The 23,043-nt window shown below is 43.6% G+C and overlaps 1 protein-coding gene across 6 annotated transcripts in view; it reads left to right on the top strand.

Moving 5' to 3' along the window:
* The window catches only part of PTPRT (protein tyrosine phosphatase receptor type T), a 736,092-nt gene that overhangs the window by 593,975 nt on the left and 119,074 nt on the right, over positions 1–23,043 (top strand). For 3 of the 6 annotated variants that reach the window (XM_005295345.3, XM_005295344.3, XM_005295347.3), the window contains exon 14: positions 1,123–1,179. The exons of the other annotated variants lie outside the window; for them this stretch is intronic. In XM_005295345.3, the coding sequence (XP_005295402.1) occupies positions 1,123–1,179 (57 nt within the window). The remainder of the gene's footprint in view (positions 1–1,122; positions 1,180–23,043) is intronic. 6 annotated transcript variants of the gene reach the window in all.

Genomic DNA, 23,043 nt, shown 5'->3' with positions numbered 1-23,043 from the left:
CAGTGCTCCTTGTTGGGTGAAATTGACCCCAAACAGAGGTCCAGTACAAGGCCTGTGCACCCATAATGTCCCAAACGGCTTAAGTGGGACTTAAGTGGTGCAAAGGTTTTATGCTAACATACTGCATTGAGATCAGTTTCACCAGTTGGTGCAATCAGCAGCACATTTTCCAAGATACAACTGGTGGAATTCTACTGTGAAAGGCAGAATTTGTAGAGTGCATCTGCCACCATCCCGTCTCCTGCTTACAGCACTGTCCGGGGCAAGATTTGGCCCATCCCATAAATAGTGGGACAGGGGAGCTTAGACTCTCACTGGGCATTACTGTCAGACTTTGCCATGATATTGATGATCCATCAGAAAGCTTGGTGCATTTGTCTCATCTCCTGTAGCCATTTCATAATTCACTAATATGTTTTAGCTCACTAATTAACACCATTACCTTTATATATGCATTTATTTGCTTTCAGTGGTGTTGGCCTCAAATCTTTTACCTCAATCATCTATAAATGTCTCTCCACAAACAGGTTACTCCTCTTTTTAAATTGCTGTGTTTAAAAAAAAAGAGAGAGAGAAAGAAAATTATAAAAAGTGTTAGTCACCTTGGATGATTATTATTAGCATTTAAAAATAAGCTTGAAATTAAACTCCAATTTACCAGCTCTCTGCCACACCGTTTTAATTCAAAGAGTTTATTTATTCACTTTGCCACTTAGTTTCCTTGATGGCATTCATTTTATTTTATTTATTTTAATTTGATCCATTCTTTTGGAATTAACAGATCTCCCTCCTCCCCAGCACCTAATGCATATTTATATTGACACTTTCATTGAGAAAACTGCAACCCCTTCCTGAGAAGAAATTATGACCTCTTTTACTCTCAGAACATAATAAATACATTTCAACACCTAATTGAAACCAAGGCAAAGGGCTTGTTAATGGCTCTTCTTGATATTAATCTCTTGATATTAATCTCTTGATATTCATTTCTTTTTTCTTTTAAATGTGAGTTCTTGCAAAGTAAAAAAATGCGATTTTAATCATTAAGTGGTACATTTTTATTTTTATTTTCCTTTTGTTTTCTTGTGCATGCTGCCTGGGAACTGTTTTCCTTGTTCTTAGCAGTACTAGCTAGGCAACAGGTGACCACACGAAACCCGCCAAGCCTCTTGAGCACAGGTGATTATCAATTCAGGACAAGGAAGATCATTAAAAACTTGAAGGAGTGGAGCAGTTTCTTGATCTTTTGTTTTGTATTTCGCATGCTTGGGGAACCCAATTTTGAAATTATTCTATTATTTAAAGGAGGGTTTTCTCTTACATGCCACTCTTTTGCACAGAGGGTGAAATTCACCACTGTGCAGAGGGCTAGGACTAGCTACTAAAGGACAGAAGGCAGAAGGCCAAAGCAACACTTGTCCTCAAAATAGCACTCAAGTAGGACGTAAGTGGCGCATTGACTTCATGTTGGCCCTCTCCAGCTGGTGAATGTCACCCTGAGTGTACTTGGAGATGTTCTCGCATTGCTGCCTGCAGTGCACTCAAAGTGACCATGGCACTTCCTGGTGCTGGGTTAATGCACTCGCTTTTTACTTTGGAGACATGGGTTCCATTACTAAGTAGAGGGCAAGAAAAAAAACAAAGACCAGATCCTACAAGCAGTGTGCCAAACTTCTATCGAAATCAGTGGGAGTTTCACAATATAGAGCTTTGCAGAATCAAACCCTCAAACTGGTGGTCATGTCACAAAAATTACCACAGACAGCCACAGGAGAAGCTCAGAACCTGGCATATGTTTGGCAACCTGATTCTGAATGCATTTTCAGAGCTGTGTCTAATAAACTTGTGCCCTCATGCCAGTGCTGTGTCCAGTGCTATCAATATTTTTTTGCACCCAGCAACATTTAATTTTATCCAGAAAGTTTAAATGTAGGGGGAAAAAATCCAGTTTCCTTCAACTTAACTTTAAAGACGTGGGATTCAATATACTGGGGTGTGACATGGAGTTGTTTGAGTTGAATGAAATCCTTGTAGGGATGTGTTCCACTTTCAGGGCTGTAAGGTCATTCTTAAATTGGCTTCATTCCCTTTCCCAAATGAATATTGACTTTGCAAGATGGCAGCTCTGAGAAGATTGAGCAGACAGGATACCAGGCTTGGTACCTGAATGCCTCGCAGGCTCAGAAGAATGAAATGCAGAGTGAGGCTCTTCAGTCCTCTTCTAGTGCATCATCAAGCAAAAGGAATTTTGTCATTCAACAGAAGTAGCTGCCTGGGAGAGTTGAGTGTCTATCAATCATGAGAGCTCAGAAATGAACCCAAGTCTTAAAAGTGACCAATGGAATATTGTGGAAGAAAAATATTTATGTTACAAAAATAATGCCAGTAAAAATGGCAATAGGAAGTCAGGGGAAATAAATCCTACTACCCACATGATCTTGTTTCATGAGAAAACTGTTCCTCTAATAGGTCTTGTTCCTTCAACTTCATTTAAGAGAGTCCCATTGTTTTCTTAAATATATTCTGGTTTGGTAGACAGATAATGTATTCTTTAAACAAATCTAATCCCACATCAAGTCTGTTTGTTATTGCATTTTGTCTTTTGATGCACTTGAATGTTATTCTTTTGACAGGTTTATTCCATTCTGTGCTATTTATTTCAAAAAGCTTCATTCCATTGCTTAGGTTAGATACACGAAAATGTTTTTCCTTAACATGTCTCTCCCTTCCAAAAGTTATTTTAAGTATAGGTTCCCGTAGCACCATAATTAAATGTTAATAACAGCAACACTTACGTCACTCTTTATGAAAAATATTCCCCACTGGGAAAACAAATCAAGCCTCCTAATATTCAGATGTCCATCTGGCTGGTGAGCATCCTTATTTTCCTCAAATTTTGTAGCTTGATATAACTAAATGGATTTAAAATGTGTATTGTGGAGGGTTCCTGACTCAGTGAGATAATGCACTAACCTTTATTTGTTAGAGAACTCAGTTCAAATGTGGATCAGGCCAGAAATGAAATGAATTAATGACCTCAGCCCACTTTCTAGTGGACATCGGTCTGCCCCCTGGCACTTCTACACTGCTTGGTGTGATTGTTGGTCTCTAAGCAAGAAAGGCCCCAAGCTGGAACAGCAGGAACAATGTTGAAGGTCAGGACTGGGATGAATTCGTAGAATTGTGTTAAGGAACCTAGCTTCCAGCTCCAGGACAGAATCCCGCCTCCGGCCAGTGCTGTAACTCTGTGGCAGGCATTCCTTGCACCACTGGCTAAAGGCCACCACTTGGCCCCAAGTATGGGAGTCACTCCACAGAAGAACAGAGAAGGAAGCTGAGAGGCAGCAGGGTATGACTGGTTATCACCATGGAAGCTGAAATCTCCTAAAAGGAAAGTTAGCAGGATGAGTAAGGAAAAAGGCGTGACAGTCAGGCATCAAAGCCAGAGAGGAAGGTGCAAGCAGAACCCGGGAAGAGTATGCAGGAAGAAGTGGATGACAGCTACCTGGAGAAAACCAGATTGCTGGCCTTTCAATGGTAGAATAGGAAGAAAGGATTTGTAAGAGAGGAGCAATCTAATGCCACTCAACAGCCTCCTGGTTTTGGCATTGGAGATGTAATTCGAGCCAAAGGCAGAACAGCTGCAGATGAAGAGCAGCAGGAAGATAATGTGTGAATAGAGGTCATAGTGATGTCACATGTTCATAATTTACATATTGTGCCATCGATACATGGGGTTATCAATATTCCTTGGCCTTTTCACTATAGATGAAGATTCTTCAGTGGATATTCATGAATTACCATTGCTCCTCTACCATGGATTGCTTTAAAAGGTTATCATGAATATATTATTATTGTCAATGTCTGAAATAGAGCTTCCAAAGGCATGACAAACCCAAAGCTGCTATTAATACATTATGCCTCTGTTTCCTTAAATAGTTTCTCAACTAGCCCACAGTCAGAAACAGATTATTATTAATGTACTAAGGTTCTCCGTTTCCCTCAGGAACACTGTCTAAAAAACCCCATAATGGCAGTAGAATGTTTAAGATGGTTACAAGAGAGCCAGGTGTGGAGAGGGCCATTATGTAATAACACAACACAAGTGAATTAAAAGTTTTCAGTTCAGTAGTGTCTGAAAGGATGACTTGAAAGGCCTGGAAATCTTTCACATGATCATGAACCCCATTCTGCCCAAGTAATACAGTGTGGGTAGATAGACACCCTAAAGCAGTTTGTACTGTGGACTATATGTGTCCCTATCATGTTGCCCATGCTCTAGTGTGGACTACATCCTGCCTTCTGATACTCCTCTTTCAGTGGGTTATGATGAAGATGACTTTTTATTGGTTCATTGTGACTCTACTCTCATATGTAACCTGTAAGACATTTGAATGGTCAGATTGAAAGTTAGCCTTGTTTCACTGTTGTACCAGCCTCTGGCCTTTGCTGAATATTTTACAGTTTCCTCTGCTAAGCCAGTCAACGGGCGTTTTGACAGTAATTACGATGAGAGTAAAAGCAAGTGCTTAAAAAGCACTAATCTTCATTAAGGCATCAATCCTTCAGGTCTGAAACCACAGCTCCTGCATGTAAGGTATCAGATCCTGAAAAAGGAAAAAAGAGAACTGTTAAGTCAAAGGCTCCATTGAGCCTAATATGATGGTTAGTGCACCACAAAAGCTGTGATTTTAGGGTTAGACATAAATGTCCAGTTACACTAATCAATGAGTATACTAACAAAAGCCCACATAGTGCAATGCAGCATTTTGCTGCATGCACAAATATGGACTTTTACAGACTTAAGGTATGTATGGACATTTTTATGGGCACATGCATTGAGTCTCATATATTCAAATGTGAGTGCTACTCAATAGTGTAATTCCCGGCTCCATACGGTCATAGCTTTATATTTAAACATACAAAAAGTATTTTTTCAGAAAATTCCATGTAGGTGCTAGGTTGTGTGCGGTGGAGGCGGAATGCAGAGTCTCATCAATTGACAGTAATGACTGGGAGAGCCACGATGAATTACTGAATTTTGTGAATTAGCAAATATGTGCTGGATTCTGATGCCTTGCTCATGTTGAGCACTAACTTAGGGGAAATTGATGGGAACGCTCAAAGAATAAGGCATTGCTGAGTGGCTGAAATTCAACTCTGTGCCAGTGGGCCAACACAAGGCCTGTGTTAAGTCCCACTTAAGAGCTATTTTGAAGGTTTCATTGGACTTAAACAGTGCATAGGATTGTGCTGCCCTCTCTACAGGGGTGAATTCCATGCAGTATGTATAAGGATATCAAAATCTGTCCCTTACAGGTGAACAAACAAAGAGCAGAAAGCCAAGTATGAGACATCCCAAATAGGCTGGCTGTTAGACAGTCCTAATTAGCGCTTGAGCAGGTGAGTTTTGGTGGATTGTTCCACTTTTTAAAAAAAAAACCTGTCCCGCTAGCCTCCCTGAAAAGTGTGCACCATTTTATCCAATAATACAGAGAGAGGGGACTGGGGAAATAAAAAACGCATATCTTACCTTTTACTTTGGTTATATACTCCCAGCTTCTGCCACTGCCTTGAATGCAGCTGCTCTTCTTCAGTTCTCATTTACAAAATAAGGATATTATTTACTTACCTCATGGCTTGTAGTGAAGGTTAATTAGTTGCTATTTGTATATGATGTGTTTATTTTAGTATGATAAGTGTATAATGTTTTCTCATTCATTTTACAAGTACAAGTGGTTCTCCCATCCACACCACTCAAAAGCTTGACACTCTTTATAATATACAAAGAGGAATATGGAAAAGGTTAGTATAAGTTTCTACATAAGAGCCCTGATCTGGGCTGTGCTGTTTTGGATCCATGATATCAAAGGCACAGATAAAAATCCTTGAGAGAGATGGAGCACAAGCAAGCTTGGACACTTGAAAATTCACCTCCTTGTATTTACCTGCATATTTACACCAATTAATACCTCTTTGTAAATTTGGCCTTGTGGCAGTGTGGCGTTTCCTTCTTATAATTTACAACTAACCTATTAATCCCTCCACATAAGCAAGGAATTATAATGGGGAAATGTTGTCACCATCTTAACTACAGCATCACTTGCACTCATCCCCATAGGACCCTTTAATAATATCACTATTACCTGTGATTCATCTGTCCAAGTGAACACACTAACCTTTTCGATCCTTGGGTGTAAAGATCCGCTGCTAGCAGAAATTAAATGTTTCTGTTTTGATGGAAGGGGTGAGAGCAAAGAGAAGAGAAGAAAAGCCTCCATGGTAGATTTGGCTGGAATCTCAAGAATCATTGATTCTCTTATTGCTTTTTGCATTATTCTTGCTCAGTTTAGTAACACTAATCATACGTCCTCACTGTGTGTTTATCTCATCCACCCACTGATTCCGTATGCATCCCTGATCATCCTTTTGACAGAGGCCTGTCTTTCTCCCCTGCCTCCCCCTCCAGACACTACCGCATCTACAGTGTGCTTCTGCTTTCTCTACATTTATCATTTGGCTGAAAGTTGTTGGCTCCTGGCAACAGGTTACTCTCTCTGTCCCTTTTAAACCTTTTGTTTAGGTGAAATTGTACCATTGAGTCCTCATTTATGAGGCATTAGGCCTCTGGTATTTACGTTCTTCAATAACTGTGGACAGAAAAGACACTACATTTTTACCTCAAGGAGAGGGTGTGTGTATGTGTGCTTTTTTTTTAATGAATAGTTCTAGTTCCAGAAATGACCTCTGTGAAATCTCTTTCTGGTTTTAATATATTGTTTTATTTGGTTTCTACTTCATGGAAGGAAAGATCAACATTTTACGTGCCTTGCTGAAGTCCTCATACTCGGATACATTGTTGAGGATTATATTTTTATATTTACAAACCAGTCTTCTCTAACACAACCAGTAAATTCAAGCCTACTAAAACAATGCTTGTGTGTGCTCTCTTATTGATAAACAAATAGGTCGTTGGTCTAACATGGTTGTTGACAATCTGTTTCAAGGTAGCCAGAGGAACTAGTCTACACAGGATCTTACTGTTATCATCTTCATTTACAACTAAATTGCATGGCCAAATTTTCAGAGGTGCTAAGGAAGTGCACCTCCATTAGAGCTTTAAACTTCAGGATATTAATCCATAGGATAACTTTGGAAACTCTCTTCCAAATCCTCAGAGGTCTTAATCACTTGTTGGCCAGTAGCATAACAAACAGCACCTAAAGTTATTTGGTTAAGGGTAAAATGTTCAAGTGATTTGGGAGCCTATGTCTCTTTTGAAAGTGGTCTTATGTACTTTTGGAAGTGTCATACTCAGTTTACAGTCTATCCATTACTTGCAGTAAATAAAGATATAGTTCTACTTAACAGACGAAGGGCTTGTCTACACTGGCAAGTTTTGTCTCCAAAAACTGCCTTTTGGTGACAAAACAGCGATAGTGTACACGCTGCAATGGGACTTTTGTCGAAAAAGATGCAGAGATGGAAGTTTTTTGTCGCCAAAACTAGGCAAGAGACTTTTGTCTTTTCCCCTCCCTTTATTGTCGACAAACAGCCAGTGTAGACATCACATCTTATTTTTTCGATTTTATTGCCCCCCAGAACGTGTCCCCCAATTCCCCTGCTGCCCTGGTCAGCGGTTTGAACCCACTCCTCCCCCTTGCAAGCCCCGGGAATTTTAAATTCCATTTCCTGCTTGCTGGCTTCCCAGGTGAGCATAGCTGGCTATCACACCAAACATGCTCCCGCTTGGACCACCACTGAGCTTTTGGAACTGGTCAGTATATGGGGAGAGGAGTCTGTTCAGTTGCAGCTGCAATTGACCCATAGGAATCGGGACACATATGGGCAAATTTCTCAAGCCTTGTGCAAAAAGGGCTATGACCGGGACACGCAGCAGTGCAGAGTGAAGATAAAGGAGCTGAGGCAGGTGTACCATAAAGTGCGGGAGGCAAACCATCGCTCCGGTGGTGCAACTAAGACCTGCCACTTCTATAAGGAGCTGAATGCTATCCTCGGTGGTGACCCCACCTCCATCGCCGATAGCCCTGTGGATACTTTGGAGGCAGCAGAAAGGGAGTAACCCGGAGGCTGAAATTCTGGATGAAGAATTGGAGCTCCCAGCAAGGTCACCCAGTGGGGCAGGCAGCCAGGAACATTTCTCCACTCCAGAGTGCTCTACGGGGAGCAGGAAGCAGATGAGACACTGGGTAAGCTGCTGTGACAGGGAATTGAAAAGTGGGAGGCAGGTAGTGTTTTATGTGAGTTGGACATTGCCCTGTGTAGCTAATCTGCATGGCCAAGCAGGGTGTCAATGGACATCGAGACCTGCAGGGAATCCTCCAGAGAGAGGCTCTGGAAAATTTCCAAGAGGTACTTGTTAATCCTCCGCCGCAGATTCCAAGGGATTGCAGCCTTGTTAGTTCCCCCATTGTAGGAAACTGGACCATGCCATTTAGCAGTCACTGGAGCTGGAACTCAAGCGGCACATAGCTGAGTTGCATATAGACCAGAGTGAAAGCCGCAAGCATGCAGTAGTTGTGCCCTGGTTTCCCTGCTTACCTGCAGCAGTGAGGTGTCAGCCAGCAGGTTGGCCGCCTGTGGAAAAGTGTGTGATAATTTTAGAATGAGTTCCCTGCAAATCTGCCCTGCAAGTCGTGACCATTTTGTCCATACTCGCAACCACCTTCCCCCCACTCCCGACACTCACCATGATTGGGGTGCTCGCGGAGCTATATGCCTGCCTAGAGTCAGTGAGAAAGTGATTGCTGCTAGTTGCAAAAGGCCCTTCTTACTGAAATGTTTCAATCGTTTTCTGGAATGTAACAATCCCTCTTCTGTGCATTGTCCACAGCAGGCGACACCTTGAGGAACACACCACGCACCCCTGCTGACTGGCTTCGGCAGATAAGGAAGAAGCCGAGACGCAGCAAAGAAGACTTATTCAGGGAGGTGTTGCAGCACAATGAGAGACTGACCAGGGAACCCGAAGAGTGCTTGGAAGCTGCTAGGCAAGTGACAGAGCGGATGATAAAAGTTATGGAGGATCAGACAGAGATGCTCAAGTCTTTGATACAGCTGCAGACTGAGCAGATCAGTGGTCGACCTCCACGGCAGCACATACACATGCACAATTCTTTGCCAACCCCACCCTCCTCTATGCCCACACATTCCTTTTCACTTCACAGCACTCCTGAGTTTCCCCATCACTCCACTCCCTCTCACAGCTTGCACAATGGTAGCTGGAGCTACACACAGTTGTGAGGTTTTACCCTTTTTAACAATAAATAAAGGCTAAGGTATTTAATAGTACAGCGTTTTTATTCTGTGTTCTACAAAAGCGTATAGCAATCAATTCACGTTCAGGAACAGGCTTCTTAAGCATTTTGTTGCATGGATCTTGGGCCCCAAAATTGTACATGGATGCACCAGGGAAGCAACTCCAAAGCAGACATGTGCTAGTGCCCCTCATTGTCAAAGTGGTTCCTCAAAGCCTCTCTGATGTTAATACCGGTAGCAGCCCTCTGGGCTCCTCTGACAGCCCTAGCATTTGGCTATCCAAACTGTGCAGCCAAGAGCTCTGCCTCAGTTCTCCACACCCGAGCAAACATTTCACCCTTAGATTCACACAGATTATGCAAAGTGCAGCACATGGCTATGACCATGCGAATATTATCCTCGGTAAGGTCTAGCCTGCCATTGAGACACCTCCAGCGAGCTTTCAAACGGCCAAAGGCACATTCGACTACCACGTGGCAGCTGCTCAGCCTGTTGTTAAAACACTCCTTGCTGCTGTCCAGGTGCCTATGTAAGGTTTCATGAGCCAGGACTGTAAGGGGTAATCCAGGTCTCCCAGGATTACTATGGGCATTTCCACATCCCCCACTGTGATCTTGTGGTCTGGAAAGAAAGTCCCTGCCTGCAGCTTTCTGTACAGGCCACTGTTCCTAAAGATGCATGCGTCATGCACCTTTCCAGACCAGCCTGCACTGATGTCCGTGAAATGCCCCCGGTGATCCACAAGTGCCTGCAACACCATGGAGAAGTATCCCTTCCTATTGATGTATTCTGAGGCAAGGTGGTCTGGCGCTAAAATTGGAATGTGTGTGCCATCAATCACCCCACCACAGTTAGGGAAACCCATCTCTGCAAAGCCATCCACTATTTCATGCACGTTTCCTAGAGTCACGGTCCTCTGCAGCAGGATGCAATTTATTGCCCTGCACACTTGGAGTAATACAGTCCCAACAGTAGACTTCCCCACTCCAAATTGATTTGAAATTGACCGGTAGCAGTCTGGATTCGCCAGCTTCCACACAGCGATTACAACATGCTTCCCTACCCAAAGGGCAGCTCTCATTCTGGTGTCCTTGCGCCGCAGGTCAGGGGCCAGCTCAGCACATAGCTCCAGGAAGGTTGCTTTACGCATCCTAAAGTTCTATACCCACTGGTCTTCATCCCACGCCTGCATGACAATGTGATCCCACCAGTCAGTGCTTGTTTCCCTAGCCCAAAAGCGACGGTCTACCTTATGCAGCTGCTCTGTGAATGCCAAAAGCACTGATAAGTTGCAGCTGTCCATATCACACTCAGGTGCCTGCAATTCATCCTCTGTCAGTAACTTTGTGAGTAACTCTGCTGCCATGCGCAATGTTCTCACAACAGTTAACAACGCATAGGAGAGAAGTGTGGGATCCATCCTCTCTCACTGCAGATGCTGGCGCAAACTACAAAGACTGACTGTTGGAAAAACAGCACGAAAGTAAAGCCAGAATGGCGCGAAAGGCAGCCAGAAACCATTGGAGGGCTGGGACACAAAGCGGTGCATGACGGGACATTTTGCACATCCCAGGATGCGCCGCACTCAGTTTCCGACTTCCCACGAACCTAGCGACATATGGTGTCACCAGACACTGTGGGATACATACCCATGGTGCATTGCTCATGCTGTCGACATTGGTGCCCTGAATGTGGACACGAGCTGTTGACAGAGGGAGCAAATGTAGACTCACTTTGGCGACTTTGCTTTTGTCAATTTTTTTCAGGTCGACATTAGTTTCATCGACAAAACTTGCCAGTGTAGACAAGCCCTTACTCATGCTAACTCCGTAGTTAGCCGAGCTGATCAGAAAAGAGGGAGGTTATTTAAACAATATTCTTCTTTTTATTTTTTTCCCTACAGTATTTTTCTTTTTTTTAAGTCAGGTTTGTTTTGAAGGAAATTCTCTGATGTTGTGGTAGCAAGGGTAACTTTTTGAAAAGCGAAAGCTTAGTGTCCCATGTGTAATAAGTCATGCGGCGTGCCTACTAAGACCTCTTCCAGGCTCTCAGCCTAAACCTGTGCCTTTTCTGTCCAGACCTATCTTTTTGGATGGCTTCTCCTTTTCATAAGCCATGACAGTCTCTTCTAAACTGTTTCCCACATCTAGTCTGATCAGTTTCCCCAGTGTTGAGGACAGCCCTGCTTGCTTATAAAACAGTCCATGCACTTGAACAAGTCTTTCTTATGGTCCATTTCATTTGCTCACTCTTCTGCACTCATGTAGCAGCAACCACTTCTCTATCCTTCCATGCTGTGTGGTTATTGTTGAAGGAAGAGCTTCAGTTCCTACGGTATTCCACTGTCGGTTACACATGCACACCATATACCTGGAGTTGGAGAATTTGAAAGCAGTGGACGCACGTGCCCTGGCTAACCTCATGCCTTCAACTGAGAGAATAAAGTGCAGTGCGGACTGTCTGCCTCTACAGTTCCTTCTCAATTCCACATAGTCTGAGTCAGACCCTTTAGTGTCTGCAGCTTCGGCTTCACTCTACAAAATAAGAATCATCTAGTTTGTAAATAGTTTAACAATTTTAATAATTATTAATAGTTTTTACTATTTAGCATTAGATTAGTCTCCCAAGGGGACTTCCCCACCCCATACCCTGTCCGGGCACCAAGCTATGCCCACTACTCCAGGCATCAAAACGCTGTGCTTCCTGCCCATGATCCTCTCAGTCAGCGATGACCAGAAATGCTGCCTGTACTGCCTTGGGGAAGCTCACATCGTGGCGAGGTGCAATATCTACTGATCTTTCCTCACCCATACTTGAGAAGGACAGTAACTTTGTCTCTGCAAACACCTCATGGAGAAGGCCGTGAGACCCCAATCGGACATAGGCCAGAGAACCCCCACTGTACATTGGCCTGATTCAGTAAGGAGTGCATCGCCTGCTATGAAGTCAGATTCTGGTGTGGGAGAATCCCCCTCCATGGACCCCCACAGCTGGGTCTTGTCAGGAAGTTAGGAAGCACTCTCATAAGCATGAGACTAAGTCTTCCTTTAAGTCCACTTCAAAGAAACTGGACTTGGCTGTAAGCAAGCCCACCAGCTCGGCCCATGAGGACTTAATATGTCCTAAGTCCCAGAGGCATGACAAGAAAGCCTATAAGCATTGGGCTCCATCGGTACTGGACCATGTTCCATTGATACCATCATCTCTGGCTCCTCCCAAACCCCGGAAATCCATCAGAACGGACGAAGTCCGATCACTGCCAGCTTCTGATTCCACCGTCCTCGCCAGCTTCAAAGGACTGGACAAGCGGAACCTATCTCACTCTAGGGAGATCTGAACCTGTTGCTGCTCCCAAAGGACATTTTCACTCTCCCGGATCTGGAATCCCCTCCTCCATGGAGGCCCTCCGTTTCCAGGTAGATAATATCACCTCCGAGAGAACTGACTGCTGGAAGTCACTTATCACCCATCCCATACACATCTCCCCTCCAATGGAACCGATGGCACTGCTGTTGGAACTGGAATCAGCCTTCTCATCAGGAGAGTCTGAGGCATCTAATGAACCGCTCTTCCCTTACTCTACATATCCTTCATCACCCAAAAGACCCACATAGGTTTGAGACCAACCTCTGCCTCATCTAATTTGTAGCCACGCGTCCCCCATGCCACGGGGCCCCTGTGATCACCTATTGACCCCCTCTTACTGGCCATATTGGGGGCATTGAGACCAATACCCCCATACAGAGTTGATCTGATCTGCCTTCTCTCTTAGGGGATGCTCAGATCAGCCCCCTGATCTGACAGAGGAGGAGGTATACTATGCTCCCAATCTGGCAGTTCTGCCAGAGCCAGTAAGACTGCCATTATCATCCCCAGATGAAGCGGTGACTTCTACATCCCCTCCCCCACCCCAATGACTTCAGGCAGTTACAGGACCTTCTCTGCAGAGTTACTAGAGAGCTTCAGATTCCTCTCAAGGAAATCCAAGACTCCAAGCAAACTCCTAGACATCCTGCACGTTCTGGATCCAACAGAATAGCTCTCCCTGTTAATGAAGTCATACTGGAGCCAGCTAGGACAGTTTGGCACATCCCTGCCACCTGCGCTCCTACCTCCAAAGGGGAAGAGAAGTTTTATGACATGCCGGCCAAGGATGCAGAATTTTTGTTTTCTTACCTTGCTGCCAATTCACTGGTGGTCCATGCCCCTTCTGAAAGGACTAGACACAGCATCCCCACTCTGCTTCTGATGATAAAGATGGAAAATGCTTAGATCTTCTGTGAAAAAAGGTCTTCTCATCATCCATCCTCCAGTTCAGAAGAGCCAATTACCAGGTGCTACTAGCTAAGTATGATTTCCTGAATTACGCCCAGTTTGCAGAGTTTGCTGACAGCCTTCCACAACAGGACAGAGCTTGTTTTCAAACTCTGATAGATGAAGGCAAACTGATAACCAGGCCCGCCCTCCAATCTGCAGTCGGTGCTGCTGATATCTCCTCTAGAGCTATGGCTCTTGCCATTGCCTTGTACAGGGAGTCATGGTTCCATGTTTCAGGGTTCTCTGGAGATGTCCAGAATACCATTGAGGACCTCCTCTTCAATGAATCACACCTCCTCAAGCAAAAGACAGACATGTCCTTTCATACTCTGAAGGATTCCAGGGCTACCCTCCACTCACTGGGTATACACACATCAGCCCAAAGTCAAATGTATGGCTCAACAGTTTTTCCATCAGAGGCCCTTAGAACCACCACACAAGAGACAGAGGATTCAAAAGCCCTGTTTCCCTACACCTTCTGCAACAAGCGGGTTGACAGGAGCCACAAAACACTAAACCCAACACCTCCCGACTCTCCCACACCATTTGGGGGTCATCTAGCACTCTCTTTCAACACCTGGGGTGCAATAACAAAGGACAAATGGGTGCTGAACGTCATCCACTCTGGTTATATGATAGAGTTTTCATCCCTATCTCCCCCAAAACTCCCGTCACTATCCCTCTTCGGGGACCACTCTCAGAAGAGTATTCTCAAACAAGAGGTGAACTTCTTATTGCAGTGAGGAGCAATGGAGCACGTCCCTCCTCAATACCAAGGGAGAGGGTTTTATTCGGCCTACTTCCTGATATCCAAAAAGAAGGGTGGTTGGAGGCCAATCCTCAGCTTCCACCATCTCAGCCACTTCACTCACAAACTCAGACTTTGCATGGTCACGTTGGCAGCCATAATTTCATCTTTAGAAAAGGGCATGTGGTTCACGGCTCTTGACATGAAGGACGCCTACTTCCACATTGACATTCATCCCACCCACATACGCTTTCTCAGATTCATGGTAGGCGCCAACCATTTTCAGTACAGAGTACTCCTCTTCAGAATAGCAATCACCCCCAGAGTCTTTATCAAGATATTCTCGGTAGTAGCGGCCCACATCAGATGTTGTGGTTCATTGTCTTTCCCTATTTAAATGATTGGCTCCTTGTTGCCAAGTCCTGCCAGGAAGCCTACATGCCAACTTCCATGATGCTACACCTCCTCTCTTCACTGGGAATCACCTCCTCACAATCTCTGGACTTCATCGGGGAAACTTTAAATTCTAACACTGCAAGAGCATATCAGCCCAAGGACAGGTTCCAGACCAAGCACAATATCATAACTCATGTCACAAAGCAACCCTTATGTACCGGTCAAGACATGTCTGTCGCTCCTAGGTCATATGGCCTTGTGCACCTTCGTCATGCCATTCACAAGATTCCACCTTCATTGTCTTCAAATTTGGCTGCAGTTGGTATACTCCCTAAGCTGTTATTCTATGAACCTCACGGTGACAGTTCCAGACAGTTCCCTGCTGTGGTGGACAAATCCTCATCAGGTATGCGTGACCATGCCCTTTCTCCCTTCCTCTCTGGACAGGGCTATTATTACGGATGCTTCCCTATTAGGCTGGGAGCCCATGTGAAGAGCCACACAGCACAAGGTGCCTGGACAAGCAGGGGGTGGAGTGAGATCTGCCTCCCTGGGTGCAGAAGCAGTCAGCCTCTGAAACTGGTGTATGGAACTGGTGTAATCAAAGCACCCTATCGGCAGCTTACCATCCTGGGAAACAAAATGTCTTGCAGATTTCCTCAGCAGACATTTTGCAGTCGACCATGAGCATGAACTCCGTGATTCGGTACTGCACAATATTTTCACTCTATGTGGGACGCCAACCAGGGATCTGTTTCCCCCACAAACAGACAGGAAGTGTGCCATGTATTGCTCCAGAGGAGCCCTAGTTCACTACTCCCAGAGCAATGCTCTGCCTCTTCCTTGCTTGGATCAGTTCATCTATGCCTTCCCTCTGCCACCACTCCTGCCACAAGTTCTACTCAAAATCTGGCAGGACAGAGCACAAGCCATACTGATCTCTCCATTTTGGCTCAGACAGTTCTAGTTTCCTAACCTCCTATGCATATCATCCCGACCACCAATCATCCTTCTAATGTTCCTCGAGCTCCTGACCCAGTGGAACAGCTAGATTAAGTACCTCGATCTGTTTCCCTCTCACCACCTAATGGCTTGGTATTTGGATGGACATCATCCTTAGAATGTTCGTGCTCCACAGATGTACGAGAAATCGTCTGTAACATTAGAAAGGACTCTACTAGAAAATCTTACCTAGCTAATGGAAGCACTTATCTTTCTGGGCCCACCAAAGAGGCATTCTCCCAGAGTCCTCTCATCTTGGACTATATCCTATCTTTGCAGACATCAGGTTTGTTCATCAGCTCCTTGCAAGTCTACATGGCAGTGATCAGAGCATTCCATCCACCATCTCAGGACTACTCAGTCTTTGCACATCCACCGATCAATAGATTGTGGAAAGACCTAATAAGAACCTTCCCACCTACACAGAAGCCTACTCCCCAGTGGTACACAAATCTTGTTCTCTCAGCACTCAGAAGGCCCCCTTTGAGCCTTTAGCTGCTTGCTTCCATGTCCCTCCTTTCCATGAAGGTTGCTTTCCTTGTAGCCATCACCCCACAAGAAGGGTTGGAGAACTTGGAGTGATAATGACAGATCCTCCATATGTTATATTCCATGAGGATAAGATTTCTAGATGAGTACACCGCAAATTCACCCTTAAAGTAGTTTTGGAATTTCACTTTCGCCAATCAGTTTGCTTACCTGTGTTGTTCCCAAAACAGCATGCTTCCGCAGAGGAACAAAGACTCCACTCCCTCGATGTTCAGCCGGCCATGTCTTTCTACCTACAGAGAACAAAACCAATCAGGAAACCCTTGAGGCTGTTAGTTGCAATAGCAGAAAGAGTCAGATCTCCAAATGGATCTTTGGCTGCAGTCTACTCAGCTATCAGTTTTCAAACCTCTCCTTCCACCCTGGGGTAAGAGCTTATTCTGCCAGAGTGCAAGTAGCAACTATGGCATCACTTCAGGCAGTACCTCTCCTGGACATCTGTAAAGCAGACATGTGGGGCTCCTTTCACACATTTACAAGACATTATGCCCTATTGCAGTACTCTTCTGCTGATGCCTTCTTTGGAATGGTGGTGCTCTGCTCAGCCATACCATCTACAACCTCGCACCCTCCTCCTACTTAGGTACTGCTTGTCAATCATCATTTGAAGAAGAAGAGGAGGAGGATACTTACCTGTAGCTGGAGGTTCTTTGAGATGTATGGTCCCTATCAATTCCACTTCTCACCCTTCTTCCCCTTTACTTCAGATCTTATCTGATTCACAGTTGGGAAGGAACCGGATAGACGGTCAGTCTACCCCGACCTTTATCTCCTGGGTCAGAGGCAAGAGGTGAGCCAGGGCGTATGCATGAACCAATGGATGCTGATTTCAAATTCTCCGCCTCTGGGTGCATGATTCGCATGCATCACCCACAGTGGAATAAAGACAGAGACCACAAATCTCAAAGAACTTTCAGTTACAGGGAAGTAAACCTCCTCTTCTCTTTTGTCTATGGCTTTTCATATCTTTCCCTCCAATTTCACTTTTTAATTCAACTTTGTAACCAGTATTCTAAATATGGAGCCTTTGAATGTGGAGCATGGTTTGTGTGACAGGTCCTACACAGAGTAAACTTGTATTTTAAATTATATTGACACTCCTTTTCAGCTCCATCCCTTCAATCACCTATCTTTTAAGAGTGTTTTTCATGTGAACCATCACCTCACTTTTTTTACCTGCTGGCTTCTCATTCTCAGTTTTTATTGCTGCCCTTCAATTTTCTAAGTGAAAATTTTCCTTAGTGTTGTCTTGTCATGTGACCGGGACATGGGTGATCATTCTTAGAGGTCTGATCAGGAGTCCGGTCTAGTGGTCCGAACAGGAGTCAAGCATAGAGATTAGAACAGGAGTCAGTAGCCAGGAATCTGAGCCCAGTGTAATCATTAGAGGGGTCAGAGCCCAGGATTAGAAGTGAAGTCAGATGTCAGAAATCAGAGCAGAGGGTCAGAACTAGGTTACCTGGAGTGGGGCAAGGGTCCACAACAGGAGCAAGACTAGGAACAAGCAGGCACAGGAGCTATCACAACCAGGGCAAATGCTTTGAGCAGCTGATGAACTTGAGAGCCGGTCTGCTGACTCTTCCAACCAAGCAGGCAGTGTAGCCAATCAGCCAGCCTGCTTTAGCTCAGCTCCACTCAATAGGTTTCCCAGAAACTGGTTCTGCTGCAGGCCTGATTCTGGACCCTACTTTCACTTCAGGTCTTTCAACCTCTAGCAAGTTGGTGACCCATCTGCCATTCCTGTACCTAGCTTACAACTCCTTCATTTCTATGAACTGCTCATGTTTTTACTAGCATTCCTTGAAAGGCTGTGTGATCTGATGGAATGGGCACAGGACTCAGGAAATCTGGGGTTAAGATCCTGCTGTCAAATAGTTGTGTGGTCCTGGGCAAGTCTCTGAATGCCTGTGGACCCTATTTCCTGATCTGTAAAATAAGGATAAGAATATTAACTACCGATCTTGCATGGTTGTTATGATAATTTAATCAGTGTATGAACAGCACTTTGAACTAATAAAATACTAAGTATTAATGATTAGTAGGATTTTGGGTATCTCAGGGATACCATCTAAGTTCACACTATTCTGATTCATTAGCATAGATAAAAATCAGGATTTTAAGACAGCAGTTCAGATTGGAGCCATCTGCATTGTGAGGCTTAGGAATTATTGATACTGTAAAATTATCAATTCCAAGACAGTTAGCTGAGGCAGATTGACTCTCTTAACCTGGCTCAGAGAATTTGCGAAATGCAGCCTCTTCTGAAAAACCAAGTGAAAAACAACTTTTGCTGTATCTCCTGAGCGCTTGGAGTAAACTCAACTAATCAGGTAACTAAAAGAAATAGTATGAGACTCAAACTGTGTAATCTCCAACATGCGACCTGTCTCAGCCAAGTGCTGAAATTTGTTGAATGAAATTTGTAATACCAGTGTCAGAAACTGTCTCAAAATATTTGAGGACATCCAGATGGGGCAAAAACTGTTGTGTCCAATTTCAAATACGTGGCAGATGTTCTAACACCATTTTCGAACACCACTATGTGTTCATAGATACAGTTTGCATTTAAATGAAAACTGATTAGGAGTACTTTTGAGTTTCAAGTCAAACACTTTTGACAGCTCAAGTATTAACCCTCTGCAGCAAGAAAGCTGCACTATTATCATATATTCTGCTCTGTCAGTGAGTCAGGATTGTCCAGCTGATGGGATGTTCTGTAACTCTTATCCAACCTTACTCCAAGACCTTAAGAGACAACATTCAAATGAAATTATGTAAATCCCACTATACATATTTTATTTTCAATTCCTTATTTTTTTTTATGACTTTTCATACTGAAGGATCCCAAAATGTTTTTCAACTGTACGTACACAGGAATTATTTCTTACACTAATCAACTCTGTTAGAAAACGCAATAGGGTCTTCATAATTGCAAGTAGTGAGGCCCTCAATTTTAATTCTCATCTGAAATATGGACCCTTCTAAGCACAATATTCCCTGACAGCGTGCCAGACTGAAAGTGAAGAATGCCATCTCCTGAGTATGCTTCACTGCTTCCTGTAACGGCATAGGTTTTCCTTTAGATAACTGCTGTTATGCCTGTTAAAGCAGATGTGGTTACAGCCTCAAAGGTGTATTATAGCATATAACTGATTGATTTATTTATACAGATCTATAGGTGGGTCTATGATAACTGCAAAGACTGTCAGAAGAGTTCAAAAGAGCCTCATAATCTCACCTTGAATCTTTAGCACTTCTCTGGCAGATGGCACTATATTTGACAATTTGATATGGCAATACATAAGCTATGTTCAAAATATTGCTACTGTAAATTGATAGCTTTTATAAATGTTTGTTTTCAGACATCAGAGGGTTTTGAACTCCTGACAATATAATAAGGTATTTTAAACAAAAAGAAATACTATGAGACTCCAACTTTGTAACGTCCATCATGCAACCAGTCTCAGCCAAGTGCTGAAATTTGATGAATGAAATTTGAAATACCAACATTCAAAACTGTCTCATAATATTTGAGGACATTCAAATGAGGCAAAAAGTTGAGAAGTAATTCTTCCACTCTACTCCGTACTGACAAGGCCTCAGCTAAAGTATTGTGTCCAGTTCTGAGTGCCACTTTCAGGAAAGATGTTGACAAACTGGAGAAAGTCCGGAGGAGAGCAACCAAAATTATGAAAGATCTAGAAAACTTATGCAGAAAGCTTCAGCTTATGAGGAAAGATTGGGGGAAAATGGGTTTATTTAGTATGGAGAAAAGAAAACTGGGGAGGGACATGATGACAGTTCTCAAGTACATAAAAGTTTGTTACAAGAAGGAGAGTGAAAAATTGTTCTTGTTAACCTATGAGCATAGGACAAAAAGCAATGGGCCTAAATTGTAGCAGGGGAGGTTTGGGTTGGGCAGTAGAAAAAAATTCCTAACTGTCAGGGTAGTTAAACACTGGAACAAATTGCCTAGGGAGGTTGTGGACTCTCCGTTATTGTGGGTTTTTAAGTACAGTTTAGACAAACACCTGTCAGGAATGGTCTAGTTATTACATAGTCCTACCTTGAATACAGGGGGCTGGACTAGACCAGGTCCCTTCCAGTCCTACACTTCTATCATTCTATGAAAAGTCAACATCACCCATTGGTAACCAGAAAGAGGCTGCAGGGGAAAAGACATCTGTTTCTATAAGTGATTCACAGAAACATTCTCAACCTCACCTAGTAGGATGTGTGTGAGATGGGGTGTATAAATGCGACACTACAACTAAAAGGATTAATTAAGGAGCAACTCTGGAACAAGGTGACCCCACCCAGCTGTACCTGCAGAGCATGATTCAGCTAGTTGTGGAGCTTAATAGGGAGCCAGACAGCTCTGAATTGGCCTGACAAGGCAGAGAGAAGGCCCTACCCTGAGAGCTGCAGAGAAAGGGCAATACAGAAACCTACTCCTGGAGAGGAAGAACCTGTTGGCTGAGCCCAGTGGGGCTGAAGGTTCAACTAGTACCTCTTCTCTCACTACTGTGAGACAGACTGCAAGACTTTGACAAGAGAGTAGGTGGTAGGAAGGAGCCCAGGGAGGCAACTGTAAGGCACTCCTGTGTACTGGACATTTGGTAACCCTTACAGGGTCCTTCAGGGAGATAAGACTGAGTGATAACCTGACCAGAGGGTCAAGTCAATCCCCAATAAAAGACAGACCTCCACCCGGTGTGAAAGTGTCCTGGTGGAAAGACTAGAGGCATGGTAAACAAAGGTCTAACCCCCCAACCACCAGCAAGCTCCGTCCATCACAATGCATCATGTGGACTCTCTCTAGCGATTGGCCAGTTCACATTATTAAGTCAGTGTGGGGATGAATTTTAAAGAAGAACTTTCAAACATAAAAGACAAAAAAGCTCCTTCAGGCTACACGGTGTGGAGTAAAGAGAGTTTCACATCAGAATTCTGGTTCTAAGCACCCTTGAACTTTGGGGGCCAGTCTGACTCTCTCTGGCTTCACATCAAATTTTAGGCTATTAGCCCATTAGTGTAGAATTTGAAATTTACATGTGTGTCTGAAAACAAAATGTCTGGAAATTAGTTTTTTCCTTTATTTACTTGTCATTGGTCCATGTTTGCCCTTCAACAGCTGACGAGAAGAAAACAGCCTCTTGAAACAGCATCTCCTGTTTGTTTTAGGGCCAGATCCTCATCCCATTGAAGTCCATCAGTTTGGACAGGGTTTGGCCAGTAGGAACTTATTTACATCCTGTGTGTTCTTTATTTGTTTTATTTAGGCAGAGGTATCCACTGTGATTCATATTTGCCAGTACAACCTTTTAAAGCACATGACAAAATAATAAGATGACAAAAATTAATCAATGAGACTCCCAATTGTGTCTCAGAAAGTTGATTCAAACACTAACTAGTCTTGGTGAACAGAGAATCCATTCAACTTTCCTTGAAGGTCAGCACACTTGGGCTTTGTCAGACCAATCAGGGAAGCAAACTTCAGAACCTTCTAATGAGAACAATTTGCTTTCCACCCTTGCTCCCCTTTCCCAACCTATAAGTGTTCAACTTTGAGAGCTGCACGTATGAGGAGCCAGCTGACTTCAACAGACAAGATAGCTCATGCAGTCAGGCTGTGATCTTGGTTGTAAATTCAAATAACCACAATGAAGTCAGATATTGTATCAGTAGCTAAATAAATAATAGCAACAATGCAGTTGATATCAGCATTTGTCCCGTAGTCTCTAAGGCAACCAAGATTCAAAATGTGACATTACCCAGGGTACAATCTGGACCGTTGAACAGCTGTGTTGTCTTAATTCTCTAGCCTGGGGTGTCTTTTATGCGGCTGTGCTGTCAGAACACCCACTCCTGGCTTGTTCACACAGCCATCAGCATGCAAAGTCACTCCCAGAGTGCTCTGACCAGTCACTCATTAATTATGTACAGGGCAATACCTGCAAGTTCTTAGTCCCAACCTTGTTCCTCCAGTAATATGTGCCTTGTACTGTCCAGCAAACTATTGAACAATGCAAGCTTATAGAAAGGCCATCATTTCATCAAAGGAAAATGATATATGCACCAGCATTGTTATCCCGAAAGGAGTTTCCCACACATTGGTTAATCCAAACACACTGGTTAAGATAAAACAATAAGATAAGTTTATTAACTGCAGAAAGATAGATTTTAAATGATTACAAGTGATGATGCATAAAAGTCAGGATTGGTTACAAAAGAAAATAAAACAGTAATATGCAAGCTAATACCTAACTTAACAAGCAAAGTGAATGTAAAAGCAAAGTTTTTGTCTCACCCTATACACTGTTGTTTCGCAGGCTGGGTGTCATTTCAGCCTGGGACCACTCTGTCTTAGTTTAGTTCTTTGAGAGTTGATACCATGATCAGAGAGATGGGAGGAGGAGAGATGAAGTCAAATATTTTCCTCCTTCTTTATAATTCAATCTCTTGTGCTAGAAACATCTGTGCTGAGTCATGGTGATGCACAGACCATTGTGGATGTGAGCTTTGAATCGTCCCTGTGATGAACTGTAAATGTCTTGTTTATACTTCCCATCTGCTGAAGGATGGTCGCTTAAGTAGGTGATGCCCCTTTAACACAAGTCTGGGGTGCTAGAGTATCTTTGTCTCTGAAAAATTGGTATGTAGAACCCCAGAATTTCTATGGATTTCAGTAACAATCATACAGTAGAATCTTATAACCTCACATATAGTGTCACTACACATATTTTAACACA

The sequence above is a fragment of the Chrysemys picta genome, chromosome 13, assembly GCF_011386835.1.
Source record: "Chrysemys picta bellii isolate R12L10 chromosome 13, ASM1138683v2, whole genome shotgun sequence".
NCBI classification, from domain to species: Eukaryota; Metazoa; Chordata; order Testudines; family Emydidae; genus Chrysemys; species Chrysemys picta.
This window is presented reverse-complemented; position numbering and strand designations above follow the sequence as displayed.